This window comes from Python bivittatus, unplaced genomic scaffold (assembly GCF_059951505.1).
Source record: "Python bivittatus isolate LINGU-HERP-01145 unplaced genomic scaffold, Pbiv_v1 ctg000220_np1212, whole genome shotgun sequence".
In the NCBI taxonomy this organism is placed as follows: Eukaryota; Metazoa; Chordata; class Lepidosauria; order Squamata; family Pythonidae; genus Python; species Python bivittatus.
This window is the reverse complement of record NW_028277048.1, coordinates 16306688-16330435: the sequence shown is the minus strand read 5'-3', so window position 1 is coordinate 16330435 and position 23748 is coordinate 16306688. Positions and strand designations below refer to the sequence as shown.

The 23748-nt window shown below is 40.4% G+C and overlaps 1 protein-coding gene across 5 annotated transcripts in view; it reads left to right on the top strand.

The window, feature by feature from the left end:
- The first annotated feature begins 230 nt into the window (after nt 1-230).
- B4GALNT1 (beta-1,4-N-acetyl-galactosaminyltransferase 1) overlaps nt 231-23748 on the top strand; it is a 58299-nt gene continuing 34781 nt past the window's right edge. For 2 of the 5 annotated variants that reach the window (XM_088137978.1, XM_088137976.1), the window contains exon 1: nt 232-485. Coding sequence is in view for 2 of the 5 variants with exons in the window: in XM_088137974.1 (XP_087994100.1) it covers nt 21942-21970 (29 nt within the window). In the remaining 3 variants the exon portion in view is untranslated. Of the gene's footprint in view, nt 486-680; nt 826-873; nt 1121-21908; nt 21971-23748 lie in introns of those variants that run through there. The other 3 variants (XM_088137974.1, XM_088137975.1, XM_088137977.1) reach the window with 3 other exon arrangements.

The following is a 23748-nucleotide window of genomic DNA, read 5'->3' as shown; positions in this document are numbered from 1 at the left end:
TAGCTTGTCTTCACAGCACTTTGTGCTTTACAAGCCCTTATTTTTTGCAATATTTTTATTTCAGCAGGTTTTACATTTCCGAGGGGAGCGGGGGGGGGGGGATCCTGCCGGCCTTCTGGCTGGAGGGGGAAAAAAGTAGCGGGCATTCAACCCACCAGGGTGTTAACTCACTGCAGGATTGTTAAGCTTCAAGTACCAGCTCTTGCCACTAGGGGCGCGAGAGCACCATCTCCCTCTCTTTTACTCGGTCCAGCAAGCTTGCTGGCGGAGCCCCGCGCCGGATCTCCGCTGCCCGTTATGCATTAGCCTTTCCTATAGATGCTTAAAGGACGATTTAGGTCGCTCATGCCCGGCGCCCCAAAGGCGGGGAGCTGGAAGAATGCGCTGAGATCGGGCGGAGGGACCGCAACCAAAATGTGAAAAACCAACATGGCCCAGGAGATACTGGTGGGAAGAACGATGGTGCAACGCTGAAAGGGAGCAAGGTACCTCATCGCCCCCTCGCCGGGCTCTCGCCGGGGTTTTGGTAAAGCCGCGCCGCGGGGGGGAAGGCTGGGATGGAGGCGCCCCAATGCGCTGCGCGGACCCGGCGGGGCTTCAGGGCGGGGCGGTTTATCCCGAGGCAAGCTTTTAGTGCGGACAGAAAGGGGGCGGGGCCTCCATCCCCAATTAGGATGGGAGGGGGCGACCGCAGGCCTGCTTCTTCCCTTGATCCGAATCTTCCCTGAATGGAGCAGCCTCTCCGGTCTTTGTCCTCTCCCCCGCAGCGTTGGTTGCAAAAGGAGACTTTGGGGATTTTTTTCCTACTGATGGGGAAGCGATGAGGTAATGTCCCGGACCGCCGCCAGCTTCTCGACCAACTTAAGCAATGCTGAGGAGGTCGTTTTAGCTGCGCCTTTCCCTCCGCTTCCCACGCGGCTTCTCGTAGTGCTGTTAACCGAATTAGCGGGCCAGGGGCGCCGGCAGATGCTGAAGGAGACCAGGGAACAGGCCCCGAGAAGATGCAGCCATCTTCGTGAGGGATCCTTTCCAGCTTTGGACCGGCGGTGTTTCCTGAAGCGAACGCAGCAGCGGCCTTCGCCCTCGCCCGCAAAGGGGCAGGCGGACCCGGAGCGACACGGTTGGCTCTTGGGTGATTCGTTGTCGGGGCAGAGACCTTGGGAGGAGGGACCGTAGAGCTCTTGATTAACAAACAGCTGTTTACATAAGGATTAGCATGACCATCGAGCCCCCCCCTTACAAGAAATGGCTGAAATGCAGAATGCAAGGTTGGCCCTGATTTTTACTGCCTTTCTGGAGGCATGTGATCTTTCCTTAAATTGGGGTGATTTCCTGAGGATTCCCTGTGAGGTGACAGACCAGCTTGCGTCAAGTTGTGCAAATGTATCCAAGGATTGCTCCTCCTGGGTGGGAAGTGTGCTTTGTCAGCTCACTGTCTGAGCACATGATTCTCTTGCATACTCAAGTAAATAGCTTTAGAGTGACCAGGGCACGTGATAGTTCAATGACAGTAAGATTTCTTTTAAAAAGCAGGTAGAGTGTGGATCCTCCCCCCAATTCTTTTTAGTTCTCTCTCATGATAATAAGGCTTAGTAACACGGTATCAGGCTTGAAGTTTATTTGGATGTCAGTTGCGTGTAGTAATTTTATTGTGGTCCTGGCAAGTTTGGGAGGGCTGTGATTGTCATTGATCCTTAGTGTGTATTCCCCCATCTCTGATGACTGGCATTTAGGACAGCTTTTGCAAGCAAAAAAGCTTTTTGATAGCATTTGTAAAGTGGAATTGTGTACAATATAACCAGTCGTTCAGTGTTCATAGTGCATGCAATGCCTTATGTTTATTTAATGGCTGGGCTCAGCAGGTGGCAGCTCCTGGACTCAGAAGCTAAGCAGGGATAGGCCTGGTTAGTATTTGGATGGGAGACCACTGGGGACTATTATGGCCATAGGCTAAATGGGGAAGTTGAAAAAACATTCTGAAAACCACTGTTGTGCTGTTGCCAAGAAAATTGCATGGACATGTCCATGAAGGTGGGAGAGCTGAAGCTGCCAAGGCTGGAAACTAGGAATCTGAGACCAGATCATGATCAAAACAGGGTGCAACTGCCCTCCACATCGAGATCAGGAAGCAAACAGCAAGAAGTCCATAATTATGTAAGGAGGGGAGTGAAATGCAAGATCTGAACCCCATGGCTGACATGGATTGATAGATCCTGCAATAGCTGATTGCCTTTGTCCTAAGAGTGTCTTGTGTCAGTAATAAAAGACACTTTCTACCCAAGGCTTAACTTCAGCTTCTCTGCTACTAGCTCCCAAGTGCTGGTTGAGTTTCTATAGAGACAATTATTGTTGTGTCCTGAGTGAAGTTAGAGTTTGACTCAAAGGAGGTTACGTGCTTACTTGTGGCTCTTGGGTGAGTAAGTTACCATCCTTGGAGAGAAAGACAAATACTGTACTTCAGCAATTTTCTCTCTTTTTTTTCTGGATAAAGGATCAAGCTTAAAGAACTGTGCCTTTTAGCCTTCAAGTTTCATGGATGCTTGAAGGGCATGAAGATATTCTATATTTGAAGGACTAAAATGCAAATAAATGTTTTTTTAAAGGAAAGATTGCACAGGTGTATATAGCAGCCTACCTGGACTAAGGATAAAAAACCTGAATAAACAGTTAAACACACACATAAAGCCTGCTGCCATCCATCAAGGTCTTTGTAAGAATGGCTTATACAACATAACGCCCCTATCTGTATTTTTGTCTATGCATGGATCTATATACTGTGGTCTGACCATCCCTTTCCCCCAAAGCAGATGAATTGGATTCTAATGAATAATAATGATGCTACCAATCTGGTTAACATAATTACAAAAACATTGAATTTATAACAAATACAATCTGGTTCTGTTCTCTGGTTTTTCTTCAGATCTTATAAATCTTTTACAGCACCTAGAATGATAAGCATGGTACAGTATTTTGACTAATTATAGAAAAACATAAATTTGCACATTTCAGGGTTAATTCTGCTGTTAATCTAGGTAATCAATAGACATAGCTATTTATGGTCAAGCTCTGCATTTTCATAGGGATAATGAAGGCAAGCAAACATTATTTTTTAATAGAGGGCAAATAAATATTCCTAAAAAGAAGTATGAGCAAATAGAGTTTGACTAATTAAAAAAGGATGAAAATAGGTGTGTGTGATGACTGAGCAATAGCCTGAATCGTTTTAAACTGCATTGTGTTTTTTCTGATTTTGTAGGATGTATGAATTCCACTAATATGCTTGATAGTGAAGTTACTGAGTTGATTTTGTAACATTGCAAACCTAAGTTTATTTATGTAGAAATATGCTTCTGAGTTTAATGGTTTATCATCGTGTTCATATCTGAGGTACAGATTTAATTTTAAACAAGCTGAGGAAGAAAAAATGTTATTTTAAATTTTTGTTAAAATATTTATTTAAAAGCAAGTGGATCTGAGGAGAATGCCCCCCCCCCAAAGAAAGACTTAACATGAATTAATGACCAGGTTTGACTTTGGCACATAATTTGGATTAGATTCATTCCAAATGGAAGTCTTTATGTGGAATCCTTGGGGTTCTCTGAGCTTGGTTGTTTTCTTGCAAACGTTTCATTACTCGGCTAGGTATCATCTTCAGTGCTAAAATGGGTTGGGGTTTGCTCTCTGTTTGCTATGCTAATCAAGGAACTACCAGAGGAGCAAAACAAACCCCCCACCAGCACGGGCAAGGCAGGCCACAGTATATAAGCAGAGAACAAACCCCATCCCATTTTAGCTCAACCCTGAGCTACACATATTCGCCTCTATTGGAAGTCTTTATGATACATGCATCTTTATAGTGTCAGTTATGATACATGCAACTTTATAATGTCAGTTGTGTCAACCGTTGGCCACAAAGGCTGACAGATTCGTTTACCCAGTGCGTAACACCAATCAGGCACACTAAGTCACAGGAAGTCTTTCTTAGTCACTTTATTGAAGTGCTTCAGTAAAGAGGTTCCCGCCTCTCAAAGGAGAGGGACCTTGAGTCAAGCTTTCCATCCAATTTTATACATTTCATGAATGAGGAAGTAGGTACAGGAAAAACATGATTGGTTACATTTTGTCACACTGCAGCACAAGCATACTTGGTTCCATGTTACATACTAACATCCCATAATGAGCTTAGCATGTTCTGTGTTTTCTAAAATCTCCACTTTAGGATTGTGCGTTTTACTATGCTAATTAACTTTTAGATTACAACCAGGTCAGCCAGTGGTCTTACAACTAGGTTGCCCTATGGTTTTTGGACATCTCAAAATCTCCACAGAGCACCCTCCTTGCAAAGTACTCACAAACAAACCTTTTACTTGTTATCATCTTCTTGCAACTTAACCCCAAATGTTCAGTGGTGTGCTCTAGTAAGTACATAAGTGTTAAATGCTAAGATTAATTCTGCTATGTGTCTGCTAATCAGCGGCCCGGCCCTCACAACATGGCTGTAATAAAATTGGGAAGAAGTTGGTGTACTCAGCATTGTTAGTTGAGATGGAATAGTTCCATTACTTGATTCTCAGACTGGTCTCTTATGTTTGGGTTTGTGCAGAGTACTAACCTATGTGTGATGTGTGAATCTAACCAACTCAGTAGGTCTTGTTTAGCAAACCTTGGCTTAGTGCAGTGTTACAGGACTGATTTCAAACTTATGTGCAAACCTCTTTTGCATGGAACCAGAAATGTTCCTTTTTATCCTACATGGACCAACTATAATTGGCTTCCGTTAACCAATATTTATTTGCAAACCATCCCATGGGCTCTGTCCCATGCAAAATAAGAATAAATAGCACAGGAAAGAATGCACTGATGAACTTTGATACAAAGTTTGAGCTAAAATGGGACAAGACAAAGATCAGTGATGAGTAAACAGACCATAAGGCTAGAATCAGCATAGGATCAAGTACCAACATAGGGCAGCAAAATTATAAACCAAAGATATGGAACATGGAAACTCTAATCTCAGGCAAAATAAAGTGTGGGGGCCAAGCTTGGAAGTTGTGGCCACTGTCAAGCATGGGCAGTGTTAAGGGCTGCTGGAAGCTCTACTTCAGGAACTTCAGCAGGGCAACCGGTTGCCTACTCCTAGTAGACAGGACTGTAAAGATGAGGGAGGGCAGATGGAGATGCTGCCACAAAGTAGAATTTAAAGTGAAGTCTTTCACCAGGGGACAGGTGCTGGAGATTTTGCTGGAGGGAGGTGGTGGTGGGAGAAGCAAGATGAAGGTAGGACTTGAGTCCAGTTGACATCTTTCCCAATCAGCTGATTTCTTTTTTTTTATAAAATTTTTTATTCTTTACAACAAACACAAACATACATAAACAAACAAGAACATACAAAGGCATAAAAAAAACCATCTTCCATTTTATACCGTGTGTCAACCAGTTACCAAATCATTAGTGCCCCTTTCATAATCTTCACTCATTTATATAAATTCTCATATCATCTATTCAAAATATATTTGTATACTTATCAATTATCAATTAATCATTTATAACTAGTCTATAACATCATTTATTACAAGAAATTTTAGCTTTCATTATAGGATTTGTAATACATTTTTATCCATCGATTATATATGTGTATATATATAGTAATTAATATCAAATTTCTATTATAAAATTTCCTAATCCATTACATTACTATATTTTCTCATCCAACCATTAATAAAACAAATCCCATATCATATAAAATTGCTTATCTTCTTGCTCTCTAATTTCAAATGTCAATTAACTCGTCTCTGCACATTCCATAGTTTTCAATAACTTCCTCCTGCATAGGTACTTTTTCATTCTTCCAATTCTTAAGAGATACAATTCTAACCACTATCAAAACATACTTCAATTCTTCACTACATGTTTCAACAAGAATATCTCTAGTTTAAAATCTATATGTTACTATGTCCAACCATGTATGAATTTTAGTCAAATATCTTAAAACGTTTACAATCGAATACAATTCTTTACTATATATTTCAGTTTTATACCTTATTCAGACGCTTGCATAGTTTTAAGTTCACCCTTTTCATTCAATATCCCAAAATATCTAGCTGTTTATTCCTTTTTCTATATTATTGGATAAGAGAAAGCAATAATAAATGTCCTTTCAAACATTCTGCTTTTTTGAAGCTTCTGTCAGTTCCATCATTGTTGTATTCCCCTCGTTTTTTCTTTAGGCATCTGGAGTAATTTCTTTCAATATTGTTTTACTTCTTCTTCTTAAGTATTCTCTTAGTACGATTTTCCATAATAATCTTGTATAATCTTTTTCTCACCCTCATTACCAAAAACAAGTCTGTCCCTCTTCATTTATCAATTGATTAACCCTTTTTGATTCTCAGTTTATAAGCCTCAAAATAGTTCTGTTTAGTGTTTCTGATTTCTTGTGCTATTTCTTCCTTTTCCATTGATCCCGTTTTATGTTTAATTAAGTCCATTTTAGCTTTGATGTCTTTTTTTTTTTTTTGCGGGAATTTCTGCAGCTCTTTTTCCAGTTTTTTTTATAGTCATCCTCGATAGTTTAAAAATCTTTTTCTGCATTATGTTTCTTGTATAGTCTCTTATCAAACCCCTTGTATAGGCCTTCATTATGTCAAAGGATTCTTTATCTTTGTTCTTGCCAAGAGAAAAAAAAAAAAAGAAGAGGAGGGGAAAGGCTAGGTCTCTTTAAAAGTCCAGCTGGAGGGGGAATAGAGAGCAAAGCAAAGCTTCTACCAGAAAGAAGAGCTACTGCCACTAAACAAGGCTCTTATGACTAAATCAAACTTTCCATCTTGAATATTTTCAAAATCACTTTCAACTCCGCTTTCTTATTTATAGTTATTTGGATGGCACCTGTATAAACATGCACATCCCACTATCTTTTTAGAAAGCCCAAAGTCCTTGAGTATACATCACAATGAAAAGAAACACTGTATCAAGCCTCTAGATGGCAGTGCAACTTTCTTTCATTTACTTTCTCTTAACTCCACTTTCCCCGTTTCCAAAACAAAAAATATAGGTTTCTTATGACAATAAAAAAAATCTTAATCAAAAAAGAAGCTTGAAATAAGATTATTGAGTATTAAAAAAAGAAAGCCAGTCCAGTTAAAAATATTTTTTTTTAAAGAAAAACATCTTACCAATTCCACTAAAAAGAGAAAGTTGAAAAACAAAGATTTTTTCCCCCTTTTTTTTATAAGGCTCAATCTCACCGCTTAATCCACTTTTCTTCACTTTTAAAAATCTCTTTAAGTTACTTAAGGTGTTCTCTAAGAATAGTTGAATAGTAAAGGTCCATCTCACCTGGTTGACACACCCTCTCCTTCTTCCTTTGGAGCCGTCCTGGCTTTCGCAGTCATTAAATGGCTGCCTCTCCTCCGCCGGCTTTAAGAGCTTCTCCTGGATCGACCTGGGACTTGCGATGTCCCTGGGATCTACAGGACGCGCCCTTTACAATCACCATCTCTACGGGACGGCTTAGGTCCATCAGGACCATCCCGGGGGGGAGATATTGGCTGCGATCCTGGGAGCCCAAGATCGCCCGCTGTACCGCCACGACGCCAGCTCCGCCCTCCCAATCAGCTGATTTCTTGAGGCTTCACTGTGGATGCATATGTGTACGATGCATCTGGCTTCAGTAGCTAACTAACCAGTCGGGTGGCAGACTTTGACTTTCCAGCTCAAGGCCTCTGGGACTGACAACACCTTCCTTTTGTTTTGCGTCCACTTGTTTTTCTTCCATTGGCCAGGCCGCTTCTGTTATGAGTGCTGAAAAGGAGAGAGCATTAACACCACCTGGTACCTATTTCCAGCTAGCCCCTGACACTGTTGTTCTAGCTCAGATGATGTTGCTAGCATCTCCTCTTGTGCTCTTCAGAAAAATTACTTGTTGGCCTGTTCTCTCTGGTCCTAGCAGAGTTCAGCAAGAGTGCCCTGGCTAGAGCTCAGCATCTCCTCTTCTAATGGTCTGGTTATATATATAAGGAAGGGAAATGTGTTTCTGGGCAGAGCTTAAATCCCCATCAAACTCTGACTGTATGCATCTTTCTTCTCAGTCACGCGCTGTCAGCTTCGTTACAGGCCCAGCCTGTCAATGAAACAACCTCAAGTCATTGCTAAGTGTATTGGAATAAAAGCAGTCTTTCCCCTCCTAAGCTAACCGTGTCTTACCATGGCTTCAAAAGGTGTAAAATGTGTAACACTTTCTCATCCACTTTCTTGGAGGTGAGATCAGGTGGCTGCTGCGGGTGTGGCAAGAGATGTATTTTAGGAGTTTTGAGAAGCAGGTGCATGCCTCTTCCCCTCCGATCACTAGCCAGCCTCTGTTGCTGCTGTCATTTTTTCTAAGCATTTGCCCCCTCTGTTAGCACTTCGTCTCCTGAGATCTTTTCAGACCTTTCCCCTCCCCCTGTTTTGGCAACCACATCTCTCTAGGCTTCCAGCCAGAGAGAGAGGAACCTTCACCTCTCTATTTGAGGGAAAAAGAAGTCATATTTGCACAATTCTCTATCAAGGGTATATTGAAATGGCATCAAAGAACTTTACTTTTAGATATAGTGGCCCAGTTTTTCCTCATTGCAATCTCCACTAAATAATGAGGGGTGTCAAGAAACTGGGATTTTCTTGCTTATTTGCCAGTTTCTCTGCACTTCTCTTTCAGTCACTCTTTCCCTGAAATAAGAAAGGTAGCTTTCCAGCAGTTATATATCTTGCTCCACAGGACCTAACACGTTGAACAGTCATAGCAGATTCTCCTTTCTTTTTCTTGGGGTTTTTTGTTGTTGTTGTGGCTTCTCATATGCTTCTTTCTTTTACATTATTTTAACTGGGGAAATAAATGCTGAGATGAACTGTTGGAGGAGGGTATGTGAATCAGCCCAAAGAAATCCAGGTGAAGTCCTGAAGCCACGCCAACCCATCCTGTTTGAGCTTCAGGGCCGTGTTGGTGGATGTTTTCCCCACTGGCTGGTGACATGGTAAAAAGGGAGCAGCATCAGCATCCGAGGGGGAAACCAACTTTGTCTAAAACAAGTAGCACATTCTCAAATCAGGACATAAGATTTGGCAGTGACTCAGCACAGATGCAGCGGAAGCAGGAGAGGGGTTGGCTCCGGGGACAGCAGTGCTGCCTCAATAATGGGGAAGTGCCTGTGGTCTAAATTAGACCCATGGAAACATTTTCAACCTGAGGGCTGGAGTCTTTCTCAAAGTGATATTTGAGCAGTAGGCTGCCTCAAAGTAAAATGTTGTCAAGGCTATTGCCATCTCCATCTTGTTTTACACCGATTGGGTCTGTTCATTGTGATAAGCCATAATGTGGCTTGTTTGATTTTGGTTTGGTGGGTTGTGTGAACCAATCATGGTTTATTGCCTAGTGTGTTCAGCGAGCTCAGCTAATAGCAATTTATTCAGTAAACAGCTTTTAAGAAAATCTTGGCCCAGTACTTTGGCTCTTCCACATACATCCATTACACATATGCTTGTGTGCTTTCACACACGGTATATGTTCACACATACATTCTTATACTTGATGCCCCTTATTTTTATAGATAAGCACAGCCAGAGATAAGTGCACAGAAACATCATGATATTCTGACCAAACAGCAATCAACAGACTTAAACCTTATCTAGACATAAACAAAGACCCCACATTAACGCATCAGTTCAACACATTTTCCCCACCATCACACAACAGTTAACCATCATCTAGGTCAACTACCATCTTCTTCTTTTCAATCTAACCCAAAACCAACTACCGTATTTTTCCGACTATAAGACGGAATCAGGTACAATTCAGACACTGGGTTAAACTAAAGTTTGCTTGTTTGTTTAATGAACCACAAATAGGTAAGTTCACACAACGCATTGTCAAACCCAAAGAAAGCAGATTATAGCTTTATATGATGTGTGAAGTGGGTCTCAAGGGTTTGGGAAAAAGAAAAGATCTGACTAGAGGGAACTCTTTTAGAAATGAAATGAACAGGAAAGATTGACTGTATAATATTCGATGTGTGGGATTTGTTTGGGGAAGGCAGAATATAGGAGAATCTACCATATTTTTCAGACTATAAAATGATACTTTTTTCTAAAATCCTTACCCTAAAAACTGAAGGGCGTCTTATTCAAGGCAGTCAGCCGAGAATTGTGCGGTTGCAAAACTGCCCATACTTTGTTTCTGCAGAGAGGCTTCCTCCTATTGCTAGCCTCCAGTCACGAGTGAAATAGCTTGTCTCCCAAACGGACTTCCTCCTCACGAGCCTGATGTAATTGACGTCAGCTGATGCTGAACAAACCAATTAGAGGAAGGCTGATTGCAGAGACAAGCTATCGGCAGTTTCACTCGTGCTTGAATGTAATCAGTTATGCAAAAGAGCCTGGAAATAGAGCTGCAGAGAGCTGGTTTGGACCTCCTCCCACCGAGTGTATCAGGTAAATGTTAACTAATTACTAAATAAAAATGTGTTCTGCACTACCTTTAAAATATTGATTTCTTAATTTTGGGCTGGAAAAGTGGGGGTCGTCTTGTACATGGGGGCATCTTATTGTCGGAAAAATACGGTACATTCAACAGTTACAGGAAAAGAACACCACCTTTCCAACCAGCCAGCTAGCAACAAGAAGCCACCATCACAGAGAACCACTTCCTTGTCAGCCAAATAAATTGTTCTATGAAAAGGCATCAATTACCTGCTAAACCAGATTCCCACACAGGGCAATCTTATATAAGTAGGTAAAACAGGAGAAGCCTGCCAATCTACAAACCTTACTTCTCCAGAACCTCTGCACTTATGAAGTTACCTAGATCAGAGACTCCAATACCGCAGCCTGCCAGCCCTGAGCTACAATCTTCATTACATCACCTAGAATTCCTTCTCTTTCTAGGTTTACCTTCTCCTCATCTCAGCATTTAACATTGAAAAAGGTTTTTCATTCATGAAATGGAATAATTTTTCAAGTCCATTTGTTGTAATAGGCAATTTTAAGAGTGGATTGTCTTACAGTCAGGTCCAGAAATACTGGGACATCGACACAATTCTAACATCTTTGGCTCTATACACCACCACAATGGATTTGGAATGAAACAAACACAATGTGCGTTAACTGCAGACTGTCAGCTTTAATTTGAGGGTATGTACATCCAACTCAGGTGAACGGTGTAGGAATTACAACAGTTTGCATATGTGCCTCCCACTTGTTAAGGGACCAAAAGTAATGGGACAATTGGCTTCTCAGCTGTTCCATGGCCAGGTGTGTGATATCCCCTCAGTACCCCAATTACAATGTGCAGATAAAAGGCCCAGAGTTCATTTCAAGTGTGCTATTTGCATGTGGAATCTGTTGCTGTCAACTCTCAAGATGAGATCCAAAGAGCTGTCACTATCAGTGAAGCAAGCCATCATTAGGCTGAAGAAACAAAACAAACCCATCAGAGAGATAGCAAGAACATTAGGCATGGCCAAAACAACTGTTTGGAACATTCTCAAAAAGAAGGAACGCATCGGTGAGCTCAGCAACACCAAAAGACCCAGGAGACAACGGAAAACAAGTGTGGTGGATGACCGAAGAATTCGTTCCCTGGTGAAAAAAACACCCTTCACAACAGTTGGCCAGATCAAGAACACTCTCCAGGAGGTAGGTGTATGTGTATCAAAGTCAACAATCAAAAGAAGACTTCACCAGAGTGAATACAGAGGGTTCACCACAAGATGTAAACCATTGGTGAGCCTCAAAAACAGGAAGGCCAGATTAGAGTTTGCCAAACGACATCTAAAAAAGCCTTCACAGTTCTGGAACAACATCCTATGGACAGATGAGACCAAGATCAACTTGTACCAGAGTGATGGGAAGAGAAGAGTATGGAGAAGGAAAGGAACTGCTCATGATCCTAAGCATACCACCTCATCAGTGTAGCATGGTGGTGGTAGTGTCATGGCGTGGGCATGTATGGCTGCCAATGGAACTGGTTCTCTTGTATTTATTGATGATGTGACTGCTGACAAAAGCAGCAGGATGAATTCTGCAGTGTTTCGGGCAATATTATCTGCTCACATTCAGCCAAATGCTGCAGAACTCATTGGATGGCGCTTCACAGTACAGATGGACAATGACCCAAAGCATACTGCAAAAGCAACCAAAGAGTTTTTGAAGGGACAGAAGTGGAAGGTTATGCAATGGCCAAGTCAATCACCTGACCTGAATCCCATTGAGCATGCATTTCACTTGCTGAAGACAAAACTGAAGGGAAAATGCCCCAAGAACAAGCAGGAACTGAAGGCAGTTGCAGTAGAGGCCTGGCAGAGCATCACCAGGGATGAAACCCAGCGTCTGGTGATGTCTATGCGTTCCAGACTTCAGGCTGTGATTGACTGCAATGGATTTGCAACCAAGTATTAAAAAGGGAAAGTTTGATGTATGATTATTATTCTGTCCCATTACTTTTGGTCCCTTAACAAGTGGGAGGCACATATGCAAACTGTTGTAATTCCTACACCATTCACCTGAGTTGGATGTACATACCCTCAAATTAAAGCTGACAGTCTGCAGTTAACGCACATTGTGTTTGTTTCATTCCAAATCCATTGTGGTGGTATATAGAGCCAAAGATGTTAGAATTGTGTTGATGTCCCAATATTTCTGGACCTGACTGTATATGAGCATTATCCATTCTTCTCTTCCTGGGATCTGTGCCTCCTTCATGAGTCAATCAGGCTTAAACAAAACTCATTCAAGTAATGTAGGATTTATTACAAAATATGTGGCAGCACCAAAAATATGACCTTGATACAGAATGGAGAACCTAATTGGATGAACCCACTTAAATGTGAACTAGTCAATATGTTAGATACACCAACCATGGGGCATCTAGGGAAAGAATGGCAGAGGTTTGGAAGCAAAATGGGAGAAGCTTTATTTATTATTACAATTGGATGAATAACCAATTGCAAAAAGTCCCTCCATGGTAGGGCTGAATCCGAAAAGAGAGTCCCACCAAGACCGTTGATTTGCTGTTTTGTGGGAAGTTATGAAAATATCTGAACTGTCATGCTGCTCTTTGAGTCATGTCCGATTTCCCTTTGGCAAGATGTGCCAACACTAATGCATTTCAGGGTGAAGCAGAAGTTTGTGGAAGAAACCAAAGCTCTTTCCTTATATTTGAGTAATTAAACATATTGGTGCAATGTTGGGAAAATTGAAAGCTGAATCACTGACTAACTGGGTATCACGTGGTTCACATCATAGCCACAGACATTAGCATGTTGCAAAAACATTTACTAATGAAAGGAAGGATGTGCTGGGGTGTGGTGTTTATTCCATATTAATCTAACAGGAATATCCCACCAAAGTAGACAAACACAAGGGGAGAGAGAGAGAAGGAAGAGTGATTAATGCCTAAAACCAAATTGGCAGTGTTGTCTAGGTCCAGACAAGTTCTGCATGGATGCCTCTTCTTCCTTTAGATAATGTAGGACCTCAGCCTTGATCTCCAGCAGTTCAAGGCTCCCAGCGTTTTCTGACGCTTCCTCCAAGAGATTCATTCATGCTGAGATTGTTTTCCCTATATCTCACCTTATGAACTGAAACCTCCTTAAATTGGTGGGCTAAACTGAGGTTATGTGACACAACTTGGTGCAAAACCCGATCAAGTCTCCTTACAAGTGCCTCTGCATTCTCCAATTTGTTTTTCCTCAACCAAAGCTTTCTTAATTTTAACCTTCCACTCTTAAGTGCTGCACAGCACTAGTATTTATTAATGGAGTGTAGGTTTGCATTCAGTTGTTGAAATGAAGGGAATCAAATGTATAGGTAGTTTGTTAATCTCACGCTAACACAGAGAATATGTTTGGAATGGGAATCAAGATGTAACTTGAATCTAACCTTAAACCATCTCATCCTGAAGGCATGGTGAAATTGATAGGACAGACAAGAAAATACTTGTTGGCTTTTGACTGAAAGGAGAACAGTTGGGAACGGATCTAGCTTTCCAGACTGAGGGAATCCTGCTGAGGTGGCAGGATGCTGCGTTACATGGTAGTGGTTGCATCAGGTACGATTCAGACACCGGGTTAAACTAAAGTTTGCTTGTTTGTTTAATGAACCACAAATAGGTAAGTTCACACAACACATTAAGTCAAACCCAAAGAAAGCAGATTATAGCTTTATATGATGTGTGAAGTGGGTCTCAAGGGTTTGGGAAAAAGAAAAGATCTGACTAGAGGGAACTCTTTTAGAAATGAAATGAACAGGAAAGATTGACTGTATAATATTCGATGTGTGGGATTTGTTTGGGGAAGGCAGAATATAGGAGAATCTACCGTATTTTTCAGACTATAAGACGATACTTTTTTCTAAAATCCTTACCCTAAAAACTGAAGGGCGTCTTATTCAAGGAAGTCAGCCGAGAATCGCGCAGTTGCAAAACTGCCCATACTTTGTTTCTGCAGAGAGGCTTCCTCCTATTGCTAGCCTCCAGTCACGAGTGAAATAGCTTGTCTCCCAAACGGACTTCCTCCTCACGAGCCTGATGTAATTGACGTCAGCTGATGCTGAACAAACCAATTAGAGGAAGGCTGATTGCAGAGACAAGCTATCGGCAGTTTCACTCGTGCTTGAATGTAATCAGTTATGCAAAAGAGCCTGGAAATAGAGCTGCAGAGAGCTGGTTTGGACCTCCTCCCACCGAGTGTATCAGGTAAATGTTAACTAATTACTAAATAAAAATGTGTTCTGCACTACTTTTAAAATATTGATTTTTTAAATTTTGGGCTGGAAAAGTGGGGGTCGTCTTGTACATGGGGGCGTCTTATTGTCGGAAAAATATGGTAATTTGAGAGAAAGGTTACTGAGAATTCACTAGCTAGCAAAATTTTATTAAATAATGGACTAAGCACAGAATATTAAGATATTCCAGGTTATTATTTTAAAAGTCTTGTTTTATTCCCTTCGGTTTATTCTCTTAATAAACATCTTTATTTTGTTCAGAAAGTGACTGTGCTAGTTACTTAAATACTCTGTAGGATTAAGTTACTGTGATTCCATAATATTTATATTGGGATTATCGCAAGAGGTGCACGTGAGGGTTCTCAGGACCTCTCAAAGTCGCAGCATACAAGGGCTGTCGTGCACTCGTTCAGATTTTCTCTTCATTCATAACATTACAACAGAGAAAAGCTTCAGTTTCTCTGAGAGTTTGACTTTTTCAGCCAGCTAAAGCAGATAAACAGATCTTTGGATTGCCCTCCCTTTTCTGGTTTCTACCATTAAAAAGGTTAAAATGCAGTAAAATCACTAAATTATTCCATGACTGCTGTTCAGTGATTACCTGTTTTCCTGCTTGTAATGCTGTCAACGTGTGCCTAACTTAAGATAATTATATAAAATTAATCAAAGGCTTCAGAGAGGTTAGGCATGTGCCTAACTTAAACTGTAGCTTAATATAGAGAAAGTTAATCAAGGGCTTCAGATAAGTTAGCAGTGTGCCTAATTTAAGCCATAGCTAAGTATGTATAGAGTTAATCAAGAGCTTCAGATAAACTTAGCTGGCAATTCCTCATGGCTAGCAGCACACTGATCTCCAAATCCTCTTCTCCCTTGAGACTTCTGTGCTTGGTAGACATGGCCCCTCAAAGTTTGGTCCAGCTCTACAGTTCTTCAGTGATAATCAGTCCACCCTAGAACAGGCAATTCTTCAGCAGCTAAAACCGCCTAAATCCAACTTAGTTTTCCAGCCATCTTCTTCCTTTTCATCTCTTCCACTCTAATAACAGCTCCTCTCCTGCCAGCAGTTTAACCTATTTCAATTCTCTTCCCCATGCCCATATGAGAAAGTCTGTGTGTGAAAACTACCTGTTTCACTCCAGCTATTTCTAGACCATTTATCACCTCCAGGCACGGATTGTATGTCTGGGAGATAACATGACAGGAATACAGATGGTATTTAGCTACTGTATTTTGTCATATGAAAATTTAATTTTGGTGAGCAGGGTATGGCACCCTTGGATTTGGAGAAGTTGCTCCATACAGCTTTTCTCTAGATTTTAAAAGCACAGTGACTTATAACTTTGAAAAACTGGATGTTAGACAAATGATCCTTGACATTATCAAGCTAATCAGATGTAGTTACCCCTTATACTATTTCCTTTCAGAGTAAACAATGTCACGTGGACCACAAAAAATAAGAAGAAATTGTTAGCCAAATAAATCAAAGGCACGAGATTAAAAAAAAAAGGAAACACAGCTAAATCTACATCAGTGCCATTCACTATACAGTACTTCTCCGTACTCTTCTATCTGTGCAAACTAGTCTTGCTTTCAGCACATCTGTACACAGATTCATACAATGACTTTTGTTCTTTAAACTCCTCTCTTTGTTCTTCAGAACCTCATCATCTCCATTCAGGGCTTCCTTGGTCCTCTTCTCAACCCCTTAATATATTTTGTTTTGCTATCTGATCCCCATTAATCCTCTCAGTATGACCTAGGATTAATACAGTAGATCTGCTATCCAACTTGGAGGTTCTAGAGCAGTGATTCTCAACTTTTTTGAAACTGCTGCCCCCCTAAGGAGCGGAAAATTTTTCAACTCCACCCTTTGTGAAAATCCTGTAATTTAGGGTATGGGGGGGGGGAGTTACTGAATTATAAAAGGCAAAAATTTTAAGTAATTTTTTTCTTACACACCAAATTTGTTCAATTTAACTCGATACTTTTGCCCTGGAAGGTAATTGGATTCCTTTTATTAAAATTAAAATGACTAATGCAGAAAAAATGCTTAAATGCTCTTTTATGTAAATACGTTTATTTCAAAATGCTGTAAATACGTTTATTTATTTTTTTGATGCTTGTTTTTAAAAATCTTTTTATTTTTTTATTTTTTTTGCAAATGCTTTTTTAATGTTTAAAAATTCTTTATTCTTAATTAGATAATTTAAAAAAAAGCAAAAACGCTAAAAGAGTACTATCAATGAAACATGCTTGTTTATGTCAGTGGGACGGTTGTGCTTGATGGTTCAGAGCCATTTTCTGAACGTTCGGTTCAATATTGTTAGAGAGATGAAGGCGCAAGTCCCCTCTTTCCACGATTTGGAGTCAACTTCTCTTTTTTGTAATTAGATCAGTCACAGCACTGAATCCTCGCTCGACAAGATAGGAGGAAGGGAAGGCAATTAAAAATTTTTTGATGATAGTCCACAGTCCTGGGTAGAGGCGATTGATGTTACTTTGAAGCCAAAATTCTGTGAGACGATCACCATTCTGGAAGCTGGCTTTCAAAGTTTCATTCGTTGAAAGTTCGGCCAATTCCTCCTGAATCTGAACCTCTGCTGTCTCAATATTCATAAAAGGGTTCATGACCCATTGAGGGACTTCCAGGGACAAAATATCCTCAAAACGCTCAGAAAAGTCCTTGTGCAAAGACTCAAGGTGTTGACAGTAAACTTGTGTTTCATCGAAGGGGATTTCACTGCTCTTATGCAGATCCGACAAGATTGGAAACTGGCTGAACTCGTTGCGACCAAAATTCTGCTTCCACAAAGTGAGTTTTTTTAGGAAGGCAGAAATAACAGATTTTGTTGTGATCAAATTGAGCTCTTCGCCTTGAAGCTGCAAATTAATTCCATTGAATTTTGCGAATAAATCGGCCATGAAAGCAACATCAATCTTAAATTGTAGCAATCTGTCTCTCAGAGCTACATCTTTCTCTTTGAGGAACTCAAGTACAGAGTCGAAAAGATTCCAGAACCTATTGAGGCAGGCGCCTTTGGAAAGCCAGCGAACCTCGGTGTGTAGAAGCAAGCGATTGAATTCTTCATCATTGTCCTTACACAGCTGCCCGAATAATCGATCGTTGAGAGCATTACTGCGAATTTTGTTCACAGCAGAGATGAGATATTGTAATGACTGATGCAAACGGTCGCTGACGTTTTTTGCAACTAAATGCTGTCTATGAATCACGCAGTGAATAGCTAAAATACCTGGTACCTCTTTCTTCAAAAGGGTGATGAACCCACGATGACGACTCACCATTGCAGGAGCTCCATCGGTGGCAACAGACATAATGTTCGCAAGAGGAATATTTTTCTCTTTAAAATAATCTTTGACAGTATTAAAAATAGATTCACCTTTAGTATCTGCAATCAAGCTTCTTGCAAAAAGCATCTCTTGAATAATTTTTCCTTCACAAACCGGACGTACGCTAACAGTAAAGCCTCATTAGTACTTGGCAAGGTTGATTCATCAACCTGAAGAGAAAATTCGGTGGGTATCAAAAGTTTGCATAAGGAAGCTTCAACATCTTCAGCCATCTCATTAATTCGTCGTCGCACTGTATCATTGCTTAATGGGACATTTTTTATAACATTGGATGCGGCTGGATGGTGCAAAACCGTTTCTAAAACTTCCTTGACAGCCGGCAGTATCAACTCTTCGCCGATGGTATGAGCTTTCCCCGATTTGGCAATTAATTTTGATATATTATAAGAGGCTATCAAACCATCGTCGCATTTTTTTGATGAGATTGCTAGTAAGCCTGAGACAGACGGTGCCTTCAGAAACTTGTCTCTGATGTTCGTGAAAAGCGACAAATCTTTATTTTGTTTGTCAGGATGAATTTTTTGCAGATGCTCCTGCAAACGAGACGGTTTCATTGCCTCATTAGATAACACTTTGTTACAAAGTAAACACATGGGTAGTTGCAAGTTCGACGGCGAAGGAACAAATCCGAACTTCAAGTATGTGGAACTGTATTGACAACACTTCTTTTTATTAACCGACATCATTGGTGGCTGCAAAATATGATGAGGGAAAGATAACTATTTCTCAAAATTAATCATTCACAACCACGATAAAGAACTAATAAGCGCACTTACCTAGCCGACTGGCCAAATAAACAATGAAAGTAAATCGAAACTCGGGAAAAAACAGAAATGAAGCGAACAAAAAGCAACTCAAGAAACACGGGTCAAATCAAACATTCATATTGAAAGGACGCTCAACGCACGCGCTGCGATTAATCGCACGGGAAAACAGCTGATGCATGCGCTGTGCTGGTTGGGATCGGAGAAGAATCGTAGTGTCGAGTTCTTCACGGTCATCCTACCTAGAATACAAATTCGTCTCACCATTCTTAGAAGTGCGTGAGGACAGCCATCGTGTAAGTTCGTTTTATTGCTAGTACAAATGGTGTAAACCGGATAATCGATTTAACAATTTTTTTTGAGAGTTTTAAAATTAAGTTCGAATGCCAAAACATGCTCATTGCCCCTCTACCGCCCAAAACATGCCCACTGCCCCCCTACCGCCCAAAACAAGTTCACCGCCCCTCAGCATCCTCCCACCGCCCCCCGGGGCGGTACCGCCCCCATTGAGAACCAATGGTCTACCTTGTGTGATTGGAAGTTTTCAGTGTTAATTAAAATGCTTTATAAATATTTTCTTGCAATTGTAAACTGGTGGCACAACTATGAATTCACTGAGTAATTATAATGCTATGGTGCTTTTTCCAAGCCAACCTTGTATTAATAGTAGGAATCCTTTTGCTGATGAAACAGTCCCCAATTATCATAGTTTGGGTTTTGTTGTGCATTGACAAGAAATCAGTAAAACAAGGACATAACCAAACCAGCCTAAGTAGCAGCCTTGCTCATTAAAAATGCAGAATTAATCACAGTGGTGGCTGAAAAAAACAGTGCCTTTGTTGGTTTTTCTCTCCTTTTCTAATTGTGGAACAAAATAGTGTACATAAAAGGGTTGGCACTATTATGCAGCACTCAATTATAGAGAGGTGAATGGGTTCCCCAATACACTATTTTATCAAAGGAATAGGCCTATGTTTGCAATACGGTTGCTTTATTACAGGCAACTATCATTAGTTCCATGTGTGAACAGTGACTGTTATGCCCAGAGCAGGCAAGAAAGAAAGACCCTTGAAAATCAGGCAGTGGATTGGGAGTTGACCAACTAAATGGCAAGCAGAAAGCAGAAACAAACATTCTATAGATAAATTTGAAGGGTTAACTTTTATTAAGTCTTTCATTCTGTCATGTTTGCCAACAAATAGTACTGAATATATCCTTTTTTATTTGAAAGAAAAAGCAGTCTTGGAAGTTATCCAGTCCTGTGAGGATTAGTCAAGGAGGTTCAAAAGAGTATATTCATATACACATGTGTCCTCCTGGAATACAATTCCGGAAGGTGTTGTTTATTGCTTTGCAAGTTCACGCCTTGCAAGTAAGAACAAGAATGGTTCATGTGATCATTTTTTATTACTCCTCCATGGGTGGTTAGAAGAGTCATTTAGACTCTGAAGATAGCTTTCAATGCCACGGCCAGATATTTGGAAGGTCCAAACCAACATGGTATTTTATGAAGTATATAATGTGTATTAGTATATGCAAATCAATGTTTATATCATAAGTTTTCTTGACCATTACCAGAAGAGCTGGAACAGTCCTGCTGAAGCTAGGCCTAATCATTGCAGTCTGGAAGCTGCTGCTCTATCAGATTTTTTATTTACTGCGATCCTAAAACATCTATTCTTTGATTTAAGATTCACTGTGTTTAATTGCCATGCTCCCAGGTAATTGTATTCTAGGGAATACAACTGCCAGTTTTTCCACCCACATGCTGCATGGGAATTCTAACAGCTGTAGTCCCAACACATTTAAAGTGCTAGTTTGGGTGGAATTGCCAGGTCAGAGGTGTTCTGCACAGCACTTGATTTCAGATGTGTTTCTGATAAATTAGTGGAATGTCAAGCCAGAGATTTCTCCATTGTTAGGTTCTAATGCCGAGGTGAGCTTTTTTAAGATGAGGATGACCCAGGAAGGCTGGTACATAGATGTCCTTTTTTGTTGGTTTAGAGTTTTCATGCTTTGGTTTATTAGAGAGGCCTGCTTCTGAAGATTTACATAAGCAAGTATAAATTTAAACTAACCATAATAAATGACAGCTAGCTTTCTCTGGCTGATATCAGTCCCTTCTAGGACAAATGGAAGTTTCTAGAGTCTTCAAAAATAATTGTGTCTCTGAATCGTTTTATAATAAGCAATGTTCTTTTTCCTCCTCGTGTTTTTTGGGGGGAAGAAGTCAATTAAACCAAATGTTTATTTGTATTCATTTATTTGTATTCATACAGATGAATTAGTACTGTAGAAGCAAAGCTTTATAAAATGATATGAAGGCAAAATAATCTTTTCCTCTGCCATCTGTTGAATTTGCATCCTTCTGTTGCCTTGGCTACCAAGTAAGATTTTGGGCCTGCGCAACAGTGTTTATCAGCTCTCTTGAATGGGGAATCATGAAGGAAACAGGATTTTAATATGAAAACCAGTATGCTTTTGTGTTCTTTTTCATTCCTGCATTTATCATTTCTAGGGGCTTGCTGGACTCCAAAGAATTGAACATCATGCATATTGTACGTAAGGCATCTGGAAAGTATTGTAGGGAGAAGGTTTGCAATCTTTCTTCTTTGTCATCTCTAATTGTTTCCTTGTGTGACAAGAGAGGGCCTCTGGTTCATTGCTCACAAGATTCAAAATCTTATGAATGCTTCCTGATTTCAAAACTTATTCCTTTTAGCATTTGCCCAAAGGCCTACATGATCTATCTCTTTGCAACATCTCCATGTCCTGCTTTCTGAAAGAGAAAGAGGTGACATTGCTAGAAGAGATCTTGCTGCAGGCACTTCTTTAACTGTTGGACAGGGCACATTCATAGGCCCCCTTACCAAGAGGATGGGGAGAGTATGGTAATGAAAGCAAAGAAAATGTTACGGTCATACCTTTATTAAGCCAACTCAAGATTATGAAAGTGTGGTTGCATAGTCAAAGTATTGCTTCCATGTGGATTGTTTTTTCCCACAGGTGTTTTCTTTTTTTCAGTGGGAAAAAAAGATCAAATAGCAGAACATTGAAATGATCCAAGAGATGAGAGGAGCAGCTAAGTATGTTTATAAATAGATTTATAAAATGTACGTTTTTTGTATTGGATGTAACTCCACTAATCTGTGTATATTATTACTGTACACAATTATATCTCCTCAGCTCTTACTCTCAACACTGGTTCACCACAGGGCTGCATGTTGAGTCCCTTACTTTACACTCTTTATACGTATGACTGTACCCCCACTCACTTCAGCAATATTATCATTAAATTTGCAGATGATACAACAGTGGTGGGGCTTATCTCCAAAGGAGATGAGTCTGCCTACCGGGATGAGGTGGACTGGTTGCTTTCATGGTGTGGAGACAATAATTTGGCTCTTAATATCAGTAAGACCAAGGAGCTTATAGTGGACTATAGGAAGAATAGATTAGATGTCCAGCCCCTGGTTATCAATGGAGACCGAGTGGAGCGGGTGGCCAGTTTTAAGTTTCTGGGTGTTACCATAAAGGAGGACCTGACCTGGGGCGCTCATATTGCAGCCTTGGTTAAGAGGGCCCAGCAGAGATTATACTACCTGAGACTTCTCAGGAAACAACAACAACTGAATGAAAAACTGCTGGCGACCTTCTGCCGCTGTCCCACTGAGAGCATTTTGACCTCCTGCACCTGTGTATGGTAGGCTAACTGCACAGTGGCAGATAGGAAAGCGCTCCAGAGGGTTACCATCACTGCCCAGAGGATCATTGGTTGCCCTCTCCTTTCTTTGGAAGACCTTTACAGCTCCCGCTGCCTTAAGAAGGCTCAAAACATTCTTAAGGATCCATCCCACCGGGACATTCTTTTTTTGAACTATTACCATCTGGCAGACGGTACAGGATAATAAAAACAAGGACGAATAGGCTGAAGAATAGCTTCTATCTTAGAGCTGTAACTATACTGAATTCTATCGTATAGTGCGGTATTAATGCAGCATCAGGGGTTGTGCAATACGGAATGTGAAGGTTGTGTTATATGTTTTATGTGTGTTATGTGTTCTCTGGTTTTTATATTTTTAAAGCTGCACTGGGGTGGCATTTAATTTCGTTGTACGAGAAGTACAATGACAATAAAGATTACTACTAAAAAAAAAATGCAGTGTGGCTGATATGTTTAATTCCCAAACAACCTTGTCCTGTATTAAGGATTTGAATCCTAACATGTCTCTCACCAACTCAGACTTAGGAGTACAACATAGAACAGATGAAGGAGACATTGCCATCTAGTTAGCTTTCTGGGCCAAGTGGAAAGAATTCACAGGCCTCCTGGAATAAAGGTTCAAGGTCATCTAAGGAAAGAAAGTTATTTTGACCCACAACCACAGGGGGTGCCAGGATTACAACAAGAGTAGCGCACTGCTGATGGGTGTGTGCCTAAATTGAAAAGGTAGAGAATTTGGTGAGAGTGTGTTCGTCCCCCACTTTGCTCCATTTTCCCTTTGTTTTGCGAAGATATGTTCTTCTTTACCCTTTTGCAGATACTCATGCATGCCCTTGACTGGAATACTTCTGTTTTTTAATTCTTGAGAATCACAGCATCGACAGAAATGCCTTTTCTATTATTATTATATTTTATTGAAATTTTAAAGTTACAAAGTTAAAAGTTAGAAATGAAAAAGAAAATTGAAAATACAAATTATAAAGGAAAGTAAAAGAAAAAGTGAGATAAAGTAAAAGAAAAAAGATATGAAAAATAGATAACTTCCAATCTATCTCTGGTCTTAGAAATAATAAGACTATCATAAGTGCTAGTTTTTAATACATTAAGTAGGAATAATTCTTTGTCCAAACATATCCCATT